Source organism: Gallus gallus, chromosome Z, assembly GCF_016699485.2.
Source record: "Gallus gallus isolate bGalGal1 chromosome Z, bGalGal1.mat.broiler.GRCg7b, whole genome shotgun sequence".
Taxonomy (NCBI): domain Eukaryota; kingdom Metazoa; phylum Chordata; class Aves; order Galliformes; family Phasianidae; genus Gallus; species Gallus gallus.
In genome coordinates this window covers 84357253-84376201 of record NC_052572.1, presented here as the reverse complement: position 1 = coordinate 84376201, position 18949 = coordinate 84357253, and the positions used below count along the sequence as shown (strand labels likewise).

The window sequence follows — 18949 nt, the reverse complement described above, 5'->3', positions numbered from 1 at the left end:
CAACTGAAATCTATAGAAAAAATGTAGGGAAAAGGAAAATAATGCTTTTTGAAAATACTGCTTTACTTTGTATGTGTGTGATTGCAACTTCATCAAGGGTATTAAATTGTGGCCTTAATTATTAATTCTTTCAGCTGTTATTTCCATACGTACATCCATTCAAAAATTCCTTGAGATATGTATTTTAAGCTAGTGAATACAAAATAGTGCTAATTTTTATAAATATTTACTTCTTCTGATTTAGTTGATACTTCCTTTAAAAAAAAAAATAGAAGTAAAGGGCTCAAATTCTGCCCTTGTTTTTTGTTTTAATCCAAGGTGTCATTTTTTCCTGTAAATCTCATGGAATTTAGGGATATAAAATTGATGAACCTCAATTGTGGTTTCCATTGCTACACTAGCTTTAATAAATCTAGACTTTGTTTTTCAGTCTAAATCAAGAAAGCTATTCACCTTGAGCTTTTCTTTCTCTGAATTCTTTGTCTTCATCCTCAACCTCTACTTTTCCACTCTACCCATCTTAGAACAAAAGTATAAACTGCAATCTTTTAGTAACATTGAGGGCCAAAGAACTTCTGCTCTTTTGATTCCATTGTGATTTCATTCCTGACCGCAGTGTTATTTATTCAGTAAGAAAACACCTGCATGTAGCATGCAGACATACTTTCTTCATCAGCTAAAATTTGTTGTTTTTTTTTTCATTCATGCCTTGGGTTATATCAAGATGGTCTTCCCTCTGAGCCATAGAATGTACCATTTGCCAGTTATTTGTAGACAGACTGGCTATTACTGCTCTGGCAAAATAAGACACATTGGATATTCTCACTCAGTTACTACAAATGAACCGTGGCAATGCTCTGCTTAGCATCACATCTGTATCTGCAGAAGTGAAGCAAAAAGACAGCCAGGCATAAGGAAGTAAACAAATTATGCATCCCTTTATGCAGCAGAGGTGCACAGCCTCTCTAAACAATGCTGTAGGACTAACACTAGCTAGAAACCTACAATGCGTACATGTTCAAGGACTAAAGCTGACATTTAAATCCAAATTTAACATTTAACACAACAACATCTTTAGACACATTTCCTGATCTGAAGCAGTTGTGTAAGGAAGGAATACAAGGGGTGATGCATAGATCTTCACTTCTCTGTGATGCTTTATATCAACAAAATAAAAAGCCTTAAATTAATGTTCAAATTAATGACTAATTGAGCATCTGTGAACAAAAGGAGTGCTCTGTAAAAGAATCAGAATTAAATTCAACGAGGTAATATTTCTCTCTAACCTACAGCGCTGACAGCAGGGAACACCTATAATCCATTCTGCATTTCTCCTTCACTGAGAAGGTTTATACTGACACGATTTATCTACTGTTTGCTGTGAACTAGGAACCTGCAAAGGTTTGGTTATTGTAGGCTGGCTGATTCATGGCAACTAATTAAGACTACATCAATTCAGCCTTGTATACCTGGCTTGTAAGAGCAGGTCTAACACCTTAAAACCACTTTTCTATGGATAGCATAGGGACTTACCCCTAAAATTAATATCTGCTTCAACTATTTAGGGTGAAAACACAATCAAATATTGCTTGCAGTGTAGAAAGCCAACAGTGTCCTGGGCTGCATTGAAAGAAGCATGGGCAGCAGGTTGAGGGAGGTGATCCTGCCCCTCCACTCTGTGCTGGTGAGGCCTCACCTGGAGTACTGCATTTGGATGGGGAGTCCTCAGTACAGGAGAGACGTGGACCTGTTGGAGTGAGGAGGAGGAGGGCTGCAAAAATGATACATAGAATTGAACAGCTCTCCTACCAGGACAGGATAACAACTACCTGTCAGTATCTAAAGGGGGGCTATAAAACAGAAGGGAACAGATTGTTTAGCAGGGCCTGTTGTGATAGGACAAGGGGAAATTATTTCAGCCCGGTTAAAATTATTTCAGTTCGGTTTTGGGCCCCTTACTACAAGAAAAGCACTGAGGCCCTGGAGTATGTCCAGAGAACGGCAATGGAGCTCTTAGGGTCTGGAGCACAAGTCTTACGGGGTGCAGCTGAGGGAGCTGGGATTGTTTATTCTGGAGACGAGGAGGCTCAGGGCTGACCTTATTGCTCCCTACAACAACCTGAAGGGAAGCTGTGGTGAGGTGGTGGTCTGCTTCTTCTCTTGCATCATTAGCAGGACTAGACAGGACCAGACTGGACTAGAGGGACTGGCTTCAAGTTGCACCAGGAGAGATTCAGGGTGGATATTATGATTTTTTTTTTCCCCTGAAAAATTGGTCAGGTGCTGGAATGGGCTGCTCAGGGAGGTGGTTGAGTCACTGTCCCTAGAGGTGTTCAAGAAATGTTTAGACGTTGTACTGAGGGACATGGGTTACTGGTGAAATCTTGGTGGTAGGTGGACGGTTGGAGGTTTTTTCCATCCTTGGTGATTCTGTGATTCTATAGTTCTAAAAGAGGGGAAATTTTACAATGGATTTTAGGAAGAAGTTTTTTACACTAACAGTGATTAGGTACAGGAATAGGTTGCTCAGAGAGGTGGTGAATGCCCCATTCTTCGCAACATACAAGGTCAGGTTGGACAGGGCTCTGAGCAACCTGATCTAGCTGTAGATGTTCCTGTTAATTGCAGGAGTGTTGGACTAGATGGCCTTTAAGGGTCCCTTTCAGTTCAAACGTTTCTATGATGGTTCTATGAAGTAGATGGCCAGCAGAAGACTAATTGGGAAACTGAAAGGTGTGCTTAGCAGTCTGTTCACAGTTCACTCTGTGGTTATCTCAGAGCAAGCATTTCAGCTACAATCATAGAATTGTCATAAAATATCAAATGTCAAAATGAAATTAATGCCCTACTGGCTTAGATCAAGCACTCTTTCCCTCCCATGCTGGCCAGCACTGTGTGTTTCATTCAAATGTATAAGAAACACTGCAGAAGACAACATCAGAATTTGCATTCATAAACATGTACATACCCTGATAAGGTCAAGAACAATGGTGAGATGATCAAGAAGGCCCCTTAGGCACCACAAATTCAGTGTACCAATTGCTAAAGTCCCTCTCGTAGTCCAGGTCCTGCAATATTTAGGTCGTAAAAAACTTTTCTCTGATAGCCTATGTACATCCCAAAATAAAACTTCCCAAACTTATCTCGTAAAATAGGTATAGTTTTCCATGAAACACATTACCAGTTTTTCTACAAGCCTGTGGCTTCCCATTTCTTACGTGCCACAAGTTGCTACGTGATGCATGCCAGGCATCATACTCCACGAACCTAAAACAGTGAGGCAGTGGAGGCCTACAAAGAATCATGTATCTCAGGCTTCATGAAGTCCATTAATTTATGGGCTCTGATCTGACAGGCGGTAGAAAGAAGAAAAAAAACATGTGTAGGCTTTTTCTGAACAGATTATGTTTTGATACTGACTAGCATTCATATGTCTCAGCTGAGTATGTGCATGACAGTAGAAAATAGCTGGAATTCAGGTGCTCTCTTAGTGTAGATAGCAAAAAAAAGGCTATCTCCTCCATGAACTGTTTCTCCAACATGGACAAAACTGTTTATCTAACGTGGGCAAGCCTTTCAAACATCCTAGTGTTTCTCTCCCATAAAAATACCCACATTTCTATAGTGAAGGTAATGGGTAAGGATACCAGGATGCTGCTTTCTATAGCCAGCAAGTTAATATTTGACATTGCACATAAAGGGCAGAATATAAATGCACCCAACCCGAAAGGTTATCTCTTGGCTTTTTTTTAAACTTCATTGCTTGGTTTAGTAAACAGCATTACCTCTCTATAATCCTTGCCTGAGTTCAAGACAACAGTGTTGGCAGTTGCATTAGAGGTCTTAGAGGTCTTTTCCAACCTTAACGATTCTTCAAACTACATTTATCTGAATTTCTGTGTAGTACTGTAAAGTTCTTTGACAAAATATCTTATGGGGAAAAAAAAAAACACCAACCACACAACCAGTTTTTCTCTAATTTCTGCATTTGTTTTCCTGAACTTTTGATACACTTTTCAGCATAGGCTTCATGTCTTCATATACATGAAAGTAGGAAAGCGTGGTTGTTAAACCACAAGAAATTGCTAAGGGGTATCAAAGGCAGGCAGAATACTTCTCATTCCTTTAATTCTGTACACACATACACACCCTTACTTATACACACATGTATGAACACATAAATAACCAGAGACATCTAAAACAGACCGTGTTCTTGCAGAACTAACACCACATAGTAAGACAAGGAAGAATCAACCTCAGTTCTGCGCAGTGGGTGTGTTTTGAAAATGTCTATGCATATTAGATGCAAGTGCGGCAGGCTGAAAAACCCATCCACAAGCATCAGCATGTCTCTGTCTCTCATCTAGGTGTTCTACTGCAAAACAGTGCCAGAACTGACAATAACATAAATCTGGAACACCCTTGAGGTGATTCCACCACATTTCTGAGATCGAGTATAATTAATTACAGCAAGCTTCACACTCCTGCTTATTACACTCAGCAACTAGTCTCAAGTTATAAAAACAAGGGAGCCCTGACCAGAGAACACATTAAAAAATACAACTAATTTTTCCATTATCTATTACTGAACAACAACAGGAAGTTGTACCCAAACCACACAAGAGGAAGAATATCAATGCAGTAATGGAAGAACTCCAACACAGCATGCTGACAGCTTGCTCTGCACACAGAGGCAGCAAAGTGATGGATGGCTGTCTCCTAAGCAGTTTGCAAGCAAACAAGACATCATCAGAAGTAGTGCTTTTCGCATCTCTGGGCAGATTCTATTAACACTAAAGCAAAAACAGAACATGACCCAGGGCAACAGTGCATTAGAAGCTGGTTGGTGGTTTTCCTTTTTTCTGTGTTATTTTTATTTCCTCCAGGTAGTTAGAAACAATTACTACTCTTTTCAAAAGCGTTTTCCCAGAAGATAATTACCCCATTTAGCAAGTACCCGATTCTAGATAAAGCTTATTTCTCAGTATAGAAATATAGACAGTATAGAAATACAGACAATTGCTTCCTGGAATATAAGGGAACAAACAAACAAACAAAAACAATAAAAAAATACACTCCAATAACACTACCAAGTTGCTTTTTATGACAGATCTCTGCTATTACCGGATGGTTCTTTCTGGAATCAGATGTCCACATCAAGCTGCCAGCTTTCAGGTTGGTCCTGCCTGTGGCCATTTCTCACTACTGCAAGGTAACATCAACTAGCTCCTTTAAAACATCTTTTTTATCATTATTTTTTTTATTTTTTTATTTTTTTAAATTTAGGCACTCACACCACTTTGGATACATTCCCAAGATATATCTAAACAAGAGTATTAGCAGAGAAAAATGCAGGCAGAATACTTAGGTAGAAATTAAACACTGCACAACTGAGTAATGCAACTGAGAAAAGGTCAAATGGTAACAGGCATTCTGAGTAAATTCTACTAGCAAACCACAGCTATGATTAGTTACAATGCCTTGTAATAAATAAAATGTGACAGATTTCAGATGCCAGTTTCCCTACACATATCTTAGGATTGAAATGCTCCAGGAAAAGGAGTCTGATTCATTAAATCTGCTCATCAAATCAACTGAATTGACTGCTATGGAATAAATGAAAAACATTCTCTTTGATCAGTCGTGATTTTGTGTGAAATCCAGTGCAGCTTTTTTTCCCCCTTTGGAATGATTACCTTAGAAACGAGTAATAAACGCAAACATCACCATTCCTGTGGCTGTGAACAAGAAATGCAATGGAACTTCTTTAGTATCCCTAATAGAAAATTGGTTACTCCAGACACTGAAAACCTTCAAAACATGCATTCTTGAAAGCATGTACTCTCCAGAAAGCATGTACTAGAATTAACAATGAGTTCGACATGAACCACTGGATTTCACCTTTCTCACTTCACTCTTTTTTTAATAACTGTAATCACCACATCCTTTCTGCACTTGTGTTCTGATTGCTAGTTCCTCCTGCAGCATATGGAGGCTGCTCAGCAGCACATTTGGGTCACAGTTCTGATATACCACAGGATATGCAGACATCCTACAAACCTGTTCTAATCAGCTTAAAACTCACCTTACAAAGTGGCTAAATCAGATACAAAATAATTCAAATATCTCAAAATACAAGGCAAGATCAGAAATCTTCATACCTTAGCTTCTTAGGATTCTTCTGCCTTAAAAAAGCCATCCATTTTATGGACAGAGAGATGTCAGTTTGCATGCGTTTTTAGTAGGCTTTGGAAAGCAGTGAATGAAGTGAATGTGAAAGGAACACATGGATATCACAAAATAAATTTATATTTCAATTGGGCGTTATGAACATCAAGACGGTTTTAGATCTCACCAGTTACAGTGAGTTCAGTGTATTCTGGATGTACACCAGTTTTAGCAAAGGTCATGTTCTGGACTAATTAAAGTCAGAATCGTAACTGGAGACAATGATTATCTGATGATCATCCTTCAGCTAAAGATAAATCGAAGACCCATCTGCAGCCTGTTTTCTAAAATTTGGCAGAAATTGTTTCAGGCAAGCTGCTACATAGCTGCTTTCATGAATGTGTAAAAAAATCTGAAAACAGCTAAATATATACATATGTGTGCTCCAAACAGCAAAACTCAATTAAAATGCAAAATTGATCATTAGGGACTCGTTTTTTCATAATAGAGGCTTGATTGTGAACACTGGTTTGGGGAAAAACAGAATACAAGTGACGATATTTTCTTCATTGAAGCAGAATCTGGAACAGTATGACATAAAAGACAGCAGTACAAAGCATACAACACAATACGGTATCCATTGTATTTAGCCTCTGAATCTGTATTCTAGCAGCTACATTTCTAGGACAGCTTTAAATCCCACTGCATGTACTACTGTACTCACTCGCAGCAGCAGAATTGCAAAACAGCATTTATAAAGCCATGAAAACTGGCACATTGAAAACCATTGTGTTCAAACATGCCATCACCTAACTCGTAGCTGTTTCAGAAAATTGTTTTAGACAAACTGGGAAAAGGTTAAGGGACTTAATTTCTACTAAATACCAAGAGCTTTTAAACCAGTGGAGTGCTGAGAAACTGCTAAATGGAATGTCATCCTGACAAGAATGCAGTTGTTTTTTTTTTAATGCTTCTGGTGCCAAACCTCTAACGAGACAGGCTTCTTAAATTCAGTGGGGGTCAGAAGTTTAGTTTATTCAGCAAGAATAACACTATTAACAGCTACTGCTCTTTCATGCTGCCACAGTTAACACCCACACATTTCAAGTCCAGTTGATACAGGAAAGTCAAAGAAAATTGGAGTGGCTACAGGCAGTCATCTCTGCGGGGATATTTTAAAACTGAATTTATATTGCGCTTTAAAAACAATCTAAAAGGATCAATGCACCTTATGAATCTGCTGTAGACATACACAGAGAGAAAGATGGATGGATGAAAGCATATAAAAGCGAGTAAATCTGACTCTCTCTATTGATTTTTGAGAGGACAGCGTAGAGCACTTAGGTGAGGTCTTATATATCGCTGCAAAGGACCAAATGCCATTATGCATATGTCTGCAGGATGTCAGGATTTATCATGAAGCAATGCACTGCTGTACTCTTTCATTTTATCCTTTTGTAAATAATCTTGTTCTCACAGTGGAGGGTGGTAGACCACTAAGAATTAAATAATCCTCAAAAACAAACAGAAGGATAGTCATAGGGAGACTATAAAACAGCTACAACTGGAGAAATCCACCACTATGAAAACAAAAACTGCAGTAGGTTAGGGTATACACACAGTGTTTTTAGCATTAGCTACAGAAAGCTGTTTTTTAAATAATGAGCTTTTGAAACCAAGATGGAAAAATCTGCATATCACAGCATAATCCTCTTTCTGCTTTGTTCTAAACCACAGACAATCACATTTATTATTTGCCAGAGCTCTCCAGCTCTCCTGCTTGGCCAAATGCTGTCAGAGGGTATTACAGAAATCGGTCTGGTTTAGAGAGCACTTCTTCACCAGATGGAACATCTCTCTTAGAACATTTTCCTCGTGTAGCATGTTTCAAACAACCAAATTGCAGAGTTACCACAGCAACAGTCAGAATTTCTGAGGGGTCTCTGGGGCTTCTATCATTATATAATGGTGCCATTTTTTTTATTCGAGTATCTGAGTTCCAAAATTCTCAGCTTTTTAAGTGTTAATCCGAGCAATTCATAAATCCATGCCTCTCACGTACATTCCTCTCCTCATGCACATTTAAACAGCATACTTAAGCTACTCTGTTAGCTTTTTCTTCATATACTTTTCTCAACAAAGCAGTGGGAAACAATTCTGTTGTTAATTGGGGTTACGTGGTGGGTCATTTGGAAAATACGACTGTTAAGTAAAAAATCTGCCATTTGTTTTTATAAGAAAAAACCCACCAGCTTAGCTAACAACTATGATTGCCACTGTACATTATGGAGTTCCCACAGACTACTAAGTCAGGCATAACCTCCTCGTTAAGATATCTAATAGACAAGCCTAATGGAAAAAACAATTTACCTTCTTCAGTTTCATGCCACACAATTCCTTCCAAGTTCACGCTGGTTCCAGGCTCACAGGGTCCAAGGCATTCGGGTTCTGTTACTACTCCAACTTCGTAAGTATTTACACCCACTGAACGAGTCCGTACCAAAAGCTGCTCAACTGGTGCTGCAATATTGGATGAAGATGGAGAAAAGTAGGAAGGCAGAATCTGAGGTGTGATACTGCTGGAAATTGGAGGTGGAGGTGCAGGCACTGTAAACAGGGGATCAACCTGAAAACAACAGACAAACTTACTATAACGGTGCTGTGATATTTAAAAAAAAAAAAAAAAAAAAAGCTAATAACAAACCAAAGAAAACCCAGTTTGCTTACACTACATTTGTGTGTGCAGGGGTTTGGTGTACTATGGGCAATTTCAGTTTTATGCGTTCAATTTTGTTGATAGCAGTCCAGACGCTGCACATGAAGAATTACGTACAAAAACATCTACCATGCTAAACAAGGCAAATTGCTGAATTTCTGCAAGACTATTCCCTGCTGTCATAGACTGCTAGCATGAAATAACAGTGGATGCTTTTTTGTTGTTGTTGTTGTTTGTTTTTTGTTTTCTTCCTTTTTTTTTTTTTTTTTTTAAGAAAAAAGGGATTAAGGCCAATCTTTTCTCTTAGTACTGACAGAGACTGATTTGTGGATGGAAATTTATTTGGTAAATGGGCAACTTCATTTTCTATTTAAATAAAAACATTAATAAAGACAGTACAAAGACAAACAACATCTTTTTTTTCATGTGCATCATAGAGAAATTCATACTTTCAACAGTTCTAATAGCCACATGCCATGTATTAAAATCCTTAAATTCTTAAACGCATTGAGGTCACCCACCTAGCAGCTTACAGGTAACATTTACGTCTTTCTACTTGGAACAACAGATGAATCTACCCAAACCACGTGATTTCTAAGGGCTTCCAAAATGCATACGTGTAACAGTACAATTTGCCAAACAAACGGTCTGCACAGACAGCTCAGATGCAGCCTGTATGCATTTAAGCACTTCAAAGTTATCTTTCCCGTACAACTTCCAATATAACCAATATAACAAATAATATAACCAATATAACGACTATCCAATAATCTTCTGCATAAAGATTTGCCTTAAGAGTTTCTGGTATTTTACTGCAGTAGTAAGGTCTTTTGACACATAAAAAATAGCCAAACGAAGTTTTCAGTGTGCTCACTCAAACAGCTAATGCAATCATCTGAACCATCTAAAATTCATGTTTATTTGGCCTCCTGGATCACAGACATCAAACCAAGAAATCCTTCCTCAGCCCAGCAGTTCAGAAGATGGATACTGTCTAGGTGGATACCTTCAAAATGACTTCCAAGTATCTTTAAGTCTATGTTGTTTTTAATTTTGGACATCTCTAGGAAGGCTCAAGAGGAAAGACACAATGACTCCCTGCACACTGTCACCTAGCTTTCGTTCAAGTGTATTTTAATGTGAACCATAGTTAAACTTTCTTCTAAAGCCAAGCAAGCAAATGGAATACAAAGAGAAGACAGAATAACACTCATTAGTGTTATTCCCCCCATCATATATTCTTTGCATCCTGGATCTGATCACTACATCACTACATCACATGGCCTCTTTTCATAATGAGCAAATGAAATGGAAATCAAATGGCCATTGCAACAGTTAATTATTGTGCTTCAAGTTTCACTCATACAGACAACCATCATCATGTGCACAGGTCCTGAGTGTGCTAAATATTAAAACAAACATTGTGTGTCATCTTAGTACAATAAGCCTGGATTCCAACCTTGACTATGCTAAAGCCAGGGAGAAGACAGGAGAGACTTACAGTCAAATCCTTCCCTAAACTTTCGTTCTTCAGTTCTCTTTTCTTTTTTTCCTAGGGGGGAGGGACTATTTAAAAATGCCTATTTAATAGGCACTTGTGTTTAGACGTAATCCTCAGCTTAGAGATAGAATAAAGCAAAGAAAAAAATCAAAGCAAAATATGGATACTACAAGCACGCAGCAGGAGCAAAAGCCTAATAATACCAGCAAAAAACTGCTGAGTAGCAGCAATTACTGTGGCACAAAACCAATGCAGTCACACAATGATATCTTTACTCTTCTCTATACACTACCGTGCTTGCAAATTCAGCACAGACACCATTGCTTTGCAGGGCAGAGCTGGGTGCCCACAGGCAAGACAGCCATCAGCTGACCACCACGAGCAGCTCCCCTGTGCAAGACCTAGCTGTAAGCTAACACACAGCCACAACCTGTCAGTCTGCCCAGGTGACGCCTGGCTGTCAGGTGCTCTGCAGAGGCACATGTGAGGTGGCAGAGACCTCCTGTGGGGCATGGCTGTCAGCCTCAGGTGCTTAGCATCATCCCGAGCAGCACTCAGAGGACTTCTCAGCATACTTGTTGCATGGGTGACCAACCTGTTGGCTTGCCTCGGCCACACTGAGTGTAAAGGAATTGTCTTGGGCCATGTATAGGAAGGTCACTCCAAAAGTAATGCTTCCCATTTCCAGGGAAACTACAACTGATATAAAGAGCACAATAACACCGTTTGACTGAGCAAATTCTCCACTACAAAGCACTATTTTTTTCACACAGTCACCATCATTAGCTATGCATTTTCACCAGTGATGAACAAGAGTCTGCATGCTGTGCTCGTACTAATCTGCACCAGCCGAGATGACACACTGTCACTGCTGAAACACACCACCCACTGCCTCACTGTGCTGCACACACTGTTTGGTCTCTACAAACATTCAGAGTGGATGAATGTCAATGGGTACAAGTTTTTCTGCATGCAAGAATTCAGTTCCACACCTCTGCTTCATCTGCATTTCCATGTCAGATGCCAATTCTGTCAGACTGCCCTTCTGCTGCCAGCTGTCACACAGCAACAGGGAATGAAATATTGTTGGGAAGGTTCAACCTCTACTGCCATCCCACCAACATCTGCCTCTGACATTGTGGGCCAACATCATAAAACAGGCATTACTTTCAGAGAAGCCCTCACAAAATATATAATAGAGTTAATGCGCATAAAGTAACAAAACTTGATTTTTAGCATTTTATAGAGGAACCCAAGCCATAACACTGGTGGGATATGTGACCTGGTTCCTGTGAAACTAATGCATCAGTCTGGTTCAGTGGTGGTGGTTGCAGCTCTGAGTGATTTCCCAAAGTGTTTGCCAGGGATTTTTGATGAAATGTTGCTCTTTCTGTACTTCATCCTTCAAAACAGTTGTTCACAAATGTACCGACTGCCAAAAAGCGACGACATGAATAAGATGTGACTATGAAGCACGGGCTTTTCTCTTGGGTAGGAGGGGGCTTGGAGAGAAGTCCAGTAAAGAGGCACGATAACCTTTCGACTGCGACTCAACTTATTCAATTTGAAAATTCACGAGTAATGTATTTATGCTGACTGAAAACGGAATCAGAAATAAACTGCCAAATTGATCCTTCTTTCAGCAATCTCGAAACCTGTTCTCATATTCCTTTATCACACAGGAAAGCATGGCTGCATGTTTTTTGCTGCTCACAGGGCTGTGTTTAGCCAGTGTATCATAAACCAATTTGCCATCACTTGAGCTGGCCCTGCACTGTGCTCTCCTGAGCCCCGCTTTCAGCCCAGATGGTGTTCATCACGCACCAATGCTTGGTTGGTGCTGAGAGGCCAGGCCAGGCTGTGAGCTGTGCTGGGCCATGGGTTGGATATGCCTGCCTTGTGCAAGCTGGAAAACCCAACCAGCAACTGGCAGGTCAATGTGGCCTGCTGCTGTAGTAGGATGAAGCCTTGGACAGCCAAAAATCAATTGGACAGCTTTATAAAATCAAGGATTGCAATTGAATGGCCTGCTTGATAGTTTACATGGTGTTTCAGAAAGCTGTGCAAAACCTCCCTGTATACGTGCAACATCATTCCTCCAAAAACACACTCACTTCTCCATAAAACACACTCATCACAAAGCCAGAGGAAGAAATGTTTGTTATTATCATTACTAGACCAGCAGAAGTTTTAAATGAATGCAGACTAAAACAACGGATGTTTCTTCCATTCTCCAGCGTATTACAAACAGTGAGGTAGAGCTAAGAAGAAAGCATGGGTCTGGCAGTGTACCCTACCGAGCGAGCTGTCACAAATATTTGTGCTCTGCTCTGGTTAATACAGACCTGCTCAGAGATGCTCATGTTCTCCAGGAAACAGAGTCCTAGAGGATGAGGCCAAAACATGGTATCTGCAGCAGAAGGGACCAGCACCAAGCCTTTGGTGATTCACAGAATCAAAGAATAAGAGAATCACAGAATGGCCTGGGTTGAAAAGGACCACAATGCTCATCTCATTCCAACCCCCTTGCTATGTGCAGGGTCGCCAACCACCAGACCAGGCTGCCCAGAGCCATATTCAGCATGGCCTTGAATGCCTCCAGGGATGGGGCATCCACAACCTCCTTGGGCAACCTGGCTCCCCCAGGCTCCAAAGAGCTGCACATCACCATGGCCTTACTCACAAGCAGAAATACAGAGCTCACACGTTTCTCCAGCCTGCCATGTTTTAAAATCATCCCATTGCAGTCCAGCACAGCAAAGTGACGGTTCTCAGTGATCACTGTGATGACACAACAGTTTCCATGAGTTCTCCAAAAGGGCACTGATGTAACCTATTAGAGGCAGAGGGAGGCCACAGTCTCCACTGGAAAACAGGCACATAAGAGTAACATCTGGTGATGGCAGACTGTCAAACTGAGGAAACTTAATGTCAAAAACAGACGCTATGCAGTTTCTCACTGTTATTTCTGCATGATTATTCCCAGGTGTTGGTGCATACAGAGCAGTAGGCACTCTGTTTACCACATGAGCCAATGTAAGAAATAAAAATAAAAAAATAAGAGAAGGGTTATTTACAAAGATGTTCTCTTCATACACATAATCAAAAGGCTCCAGGAAAAAAAAAAACAAAAACAAAAACAAAAAAAACCTGAAATATTCAAGCAACATTTTCTTCATTCACCCAATTCCAAGAGCTTTTGAGAGCTGATTAGTAACAAAGGCTACAAAGCTGGAGTGTTATTCATGGCAGCTTTCCACTGCCAAGTGTTTGATTGTATCACAGTGCTATGGCTCTCAGTAGTAGAAAGCTCACAGAGAAACGAAGCATGTCTGCCAGGCACTGTAGTGAGCGCTCCACTGATTGCTCCCCTATCTGAACAGGACAAAAAAATCTCTTGGTGGGTGCATGACATTAGCCTGTGCGTGGGAGAGGATATGGATAAGAGAGGAAATGTCATTCTGACTAGAAACAGGCAGACTTTATAAGAAATTGGGCTTGTCTTCAGATATTCTGTCACTTCACATGCTGAAATTAAGTTCTGCTCGTCAAAACTCATCTTTCAGATGCAATGCGAGTTTCTAAAATCATGCTTACAAACGGCTTTTTTCTGTCCTTTGTGCATAATTTCCTGACAACCAGGAGGTATTTCAGTGGGCAATGCTGAGCTCAGCACAGTGGGCAGAAGAGCATGCAGTATCATACAATTGCCATCACCCATGTTCTGCTTCCAGCGGGGATGGAAGAACTTAAGACCTTTTGAGATGCATTCTCTCATGTATTCCCATAGGAAACCCACCTAAATGAAAGAAGAGCAAAATCCAAGGAACATCTATGGTTCTAATTGCCATAGTACCGATCTGACAAGAAACAAATTCACAGTATTACTCAAACTAATGCATTCTGTATGTATGTATTTCATTCATTTCTACTCTGAAAATTTTCAGAGGGTGAGTGTCCAATGTATGGAATGTTTCTGCCATCAGTCCTGAAATACAAGCCAGAAAATAGCTGCCATGCAGTCAGGCCACATGATGTGAAATTCTAACATGTGCAATAACATTTATGGACACTGAAGTATGTGCAGATCCACCTCATTAATGACCATGCATCTTTGAAGATCTATCTCAGTGAAGACATAGTCTACCAGCTTAAGACCAAGTGGGGTCATACACTACTCCAGTGTCACCCACCACATGATTTTGAAACACACATAACAAAAGCCATTTAATCCATCCATCAATACAAAGGCTGGAGAAACGCAGAGCAGAAGGTTTAAGGCTTAGCATGACCTTTTAAATTGAGCAAATTTTAATGTGAGCATTGCCAGTAGCTACACTGGTAAGAATCACATGGGAAGAAGATCTCAGACCTATCTGGGATGTACCTAAAAAAACAAAACTTCATCCTCAGCAAAAGTAAATAGTTCCTTAACGAAGACTAAAAGGAAGGAGAAACCTCCAAGTTTGAAATCCACTGACAAGCTCTTCAGTGCTAATAACTACTACTTCACATGACCAAAGTGAAAAGCAAGAAATAGAGGAAATTAGCCCTGTATGGAAGCCTTATTTTCTCCTGTATCTTAGGGTAAAAGAGAGATTCCCTTGTTTTTATATAAGGTATGTCTGCCCTACCTTGCTGTTCTAAGGCAACAATGACTCCAGAAAATCTCATTCTAATCTCATTCACACCATCACACATCAGAAGCAATTCCAACAAAATCACTGAAACCACTTTGGAAGAAATTCAACTTGGGAGAATCTGAAATCTCTCAGCAGAATCTAATGCAGAGACAATGGTGGTGAACACCAGACAAGGAAAGCTGCTTGTCCTTCTTCTATCTTCCATTCTATCCCAGATGCTTGGGATTTCCCAGAACCATTCACCCATTTTACTGTGGGAAAGATTAGTATTTGAAAACTGCCAGCAACATTCTTCTGCCAAAGGCTTCATCTGTGAAAAACTGTATGTCAGTTCAAACGTTTGGCAGAGGCCTGGTAGGATGCCCAGATCACCACCTGCAAAGCTCTACTACAGACAGTTCTCCTCTTTCAGCCCAAGAAAATCATATTCGGTGAGATTCTAGAGCACCTTTCCCCATTGAAACTTGATTTCTCCTGTTCAGCAGTGCAGTTTGCGTTCCCACCCTTTTCTTCAGTTATGGTACAACTGCTTCGATAAGCTTTAACACAGAGCAAGCAAACACTGTAAGTCTCAAGATCCCTACCCCACCTGCAAAGGTACACACTGTTCCTGCATCAAGAAAGGAATTTCTCTGAACTGATTTAGACGGAATGTGCATGCAATGATCTCCAGTATCAGATGGTGTCATGTGATCAAATACAATAAAAATCAAGGCACAGAAATTTCCTGGTAGAGGATTAGGTATCGTTTGATCTAGTTTTGTGAAACCATGGAGGAGGTAACTATGACAGTGATGGTTTTCATTTCACAGACTGCTTCTTCTCCATATTTTACCTTTCAGGGTTCTGATCCTGAAGTGCTTGTTTATAGAAATACATTTAATTGTTGCATTTTTTTTCAAGTTTTCATTTTCCATGTCCAAAAATATCTTGCCATAACTCCATTACTCTGCAGCAGTAGTCCTCCATTACCAAAAGACAGCTTAAATTAGTCAGTGATATGACTACAGTCCGATGGAATAGCTGACTTTGCAGCCACTCTGGAGCGTAGATAGGACTATAAAGAATATAGATTTGTGATTTTTTAAATTTTCTTTTCAGGAATCGGTATTGATTTGCCAGCCTATATCAGTATAATTCACAGTAAACCACGACTTAGAGGAGAGCCAGGTTATCTTTTAGTCAGGCTTCTTTACACCTCTTTGGCTTTCTGAATATAAGTGTGCCATCACTAGAATTTTATCTCACCCATCCATTTGTTGACTCTACTTTGAGAGTTTGAAGTCTGTATGTTATGATTCAGGCTGTTAAATTGTATTTTTTTGTTTGTTTGGTCTGAAAATTTATCATTTCATTTCATGGACCTGCACTTAAAAGTATCTACTGACCTGAAAACTTCCAATTTAGCCAGCCCTTGGGCTTCCCAGGCATAACTGGTGGATCTTCCTATAATACTGCCTTAGATCTCCCACTTGGGCTTTTCCACAGAACACTGGATCCCACTTTGGTATGTTTCGCTCTCCTGTTCATACAATATAGAATGATTCTAGCAATAAACACTAGAGTCTGATACCATTCCCTAACTCTATTTAAAGAACAAGACTAATATCTCACCGTTCTTAAAAATGAGGCATACACGTTCATGATTATTCAGCATCTCACTGAAGAGACTAAGTTGAAAATGATCTTCCTGCCTCTGTTTTCACACTGGTATTTCCACTGAATAGCGAGTTGAATCAGTCAATTTTTTCCCCCTCTACTGGTGCATACCTTTACTTGGGTGTAAATCCAGAACAGTTTCACTGAAATTGAACTAATAGCAGAATTTGCTGTATTTGTTATCAGCATTTCAAATAGTTCTAATGTGAAGATTTTTAAGAGGAAATAAATCTTGTGAGGAGGAAACTGCTAATACCTATTTCATTCAGAATGTTTCCTTTTCTATTTCTATGCTGAACATGGTACTGACAAAATGTGTCCAAAAATCCTTATGAATGAAGCTAAAGGATTAAATTTACAGCATGAAGACTGTCTTTGTTTCAGCTGAGACAGAACTGTTTTTCTTCAGTGTCTGGTAAGATGCTACGCTTTGGTTCACACCACTGTTTCTAGCTGTTGCTAAGTAGTTCTGCACAGCCAAGGCCATTACAGTTTTCTCAGACAGCAAGTGGCTGGGGAGACTCAAGGAGCTGGGAAAGAACAGAATCAGGACAGCTGACTTAAACTAGCCCAAGGGATAGTCCATACCAGACGACACCATGCAGAAGGAGAGTTGTGAAAGGGGTGGGAGTTCATCTCGCTGTCATCCAGTTGCTCTGGGGCTAGCTGGGCATTGGTCAGTGGGTGGTGAACAACTGCTTTTGCATCACTGGTTATATATGTTTTCATATATATATATGGCAAGACAAGGGGAAATGGTTTTAAGTTGAAAGAGGCAAGATTTAGGATGGATGTCAGGAGGAAGTTCTTTACTGTGAGAGTGGTGAGGTGCTGGAACAGGCTGACCAGAGAGGCTGTGGATGCCTCATCCCTGGAGGTGTTCAAGGCCAAGTTGGATAGGGCTGGATTGGGTAGCTGGTCTAGTATTAAATGTGGAGGTTGGTGGCCCTGCCTGTGGCGGGGAGGATGGAACCTAATGATCCTTGAGGTCTCTTCCAACCCAAACCTTTCTGTGATTCCATGATTATCCTTTTCCTTTGCTTTGTCTTAGTAAATGGTTGTATCTTAAATCACGAGTTCCATTTTAGGTTTTTTGTTTTTTTTCTTATTCCCTCCCATCCCACCAGGGGAGAGGAGTGCAAATTACTGTGCGGTGCTCAGTCACCTGCCAGGTTAAACAACAGCAGTCACTTTCGGCAGCCAACATGGAGCCTGAAGGGCTGAGATAACAGCAGATCTGATCTGAGCATGTTAACACAGGGTATTGTGGTAGTTTGATAATTGCTAGTCACTATGCCATTCTTTTCCCACTATTTATGAAGCTTTTTGAGAGTCTTCTTATTGAACTACATTGTGAAGCATCTTGCTTGCTGTCTACTTTTTCCCTGCTGTGTTGTTTGTTATCCCTGGGGACTGGATTGCAGTTTTTATTTTGCTATACCGAGTGGTCTTGGCTTATATTATCATAAAATTGGCGGTGGAGAAACTAAAGTGGTGTGTGAATTCAGCATTGCAATCATCTCTCGGCATCAGAAACCATGCTGTGGATGCTATTAGTCTCTATATTCTTTGTTTTGTATCCTTGGGGAGCCCAGTTATGGAGGAGATAGGGGAGGACATTTTCCAGCCTCCCTTTCTCTTTCACTTTTCCTTCTTTCCCTAGACAAGATACTATAGCTCTTGAGAATTCTGAATATCCTCAGGATGTTCAAATCAGTGTGCTCCTATTTCTATGAATATGTTTCTGGTTACGTTTAAGTTTAAATGATTATTTAAAAATATTACCCAGAGATCTGCCCCAAGGTGGGAAAGTTATGGGTGGCAGGGAGTGTGAGAAGTTACAGGGAGGTGCCTAGAGCAGTGGGCACCCCCAGAGGTTTGGAACTTCACCTCTGAGCCACTGCAGAATTAAAAAACTGAAAAACTAGCATAATATTTGGAAAAGGTCTGCTGTCATCATGGCTGTCCTAAAGAGGCACATATCACTGCAGCATAGTGGGGCCTGGCCTATGCTTGCTAAGCTCTGTTCAGTGCTAAACAGCATCCTCTAGGAGAAGAGAATATCTCCGAACCCGCAGGGAAAGCAACAGTGTGCAGTTCTCCAGACAGAGAAGCTGGTCCACTCTTATCTCTGAGGTCAACAGTGACCCTTCTCATTCTTACACATGAGAAATGAATAACAAATACAATAAATAGAACTAGAGGGACTCTATCCCCATCCAGGTGGAGGAAAGGGACAATCAGATTTATTGGACTGTGTGG

At 40.3% G+C, this 18949-nt stretch overlaps 1 protein-coding gene across 8 annotated transcripts in view; it reads right to left on the bottom strand.

Annotated features, from left to right (window-relative positions):
* ZNF608 (zinc finger protein 608) overlaps window positions 1-18949 on the bottom strand; it is a 99420-nt gene that overhangs the window by 49868 nt on the left and 30603 nt on the right. For all 8 annotated transcript variants that reach the window (XM_040656019.2, XM_046905718.1, XM_040656021.2 and 5 more), the window contains one exon: window positions 8539-8794. In XM_040656019.2, coding sequence (XP_040511953.1) covers window positions 8539-8794 — 256 coding nt within the window. The remainder of the gene's footprint in view (window positions 1-8538; window positions 8795-18949) is intronic.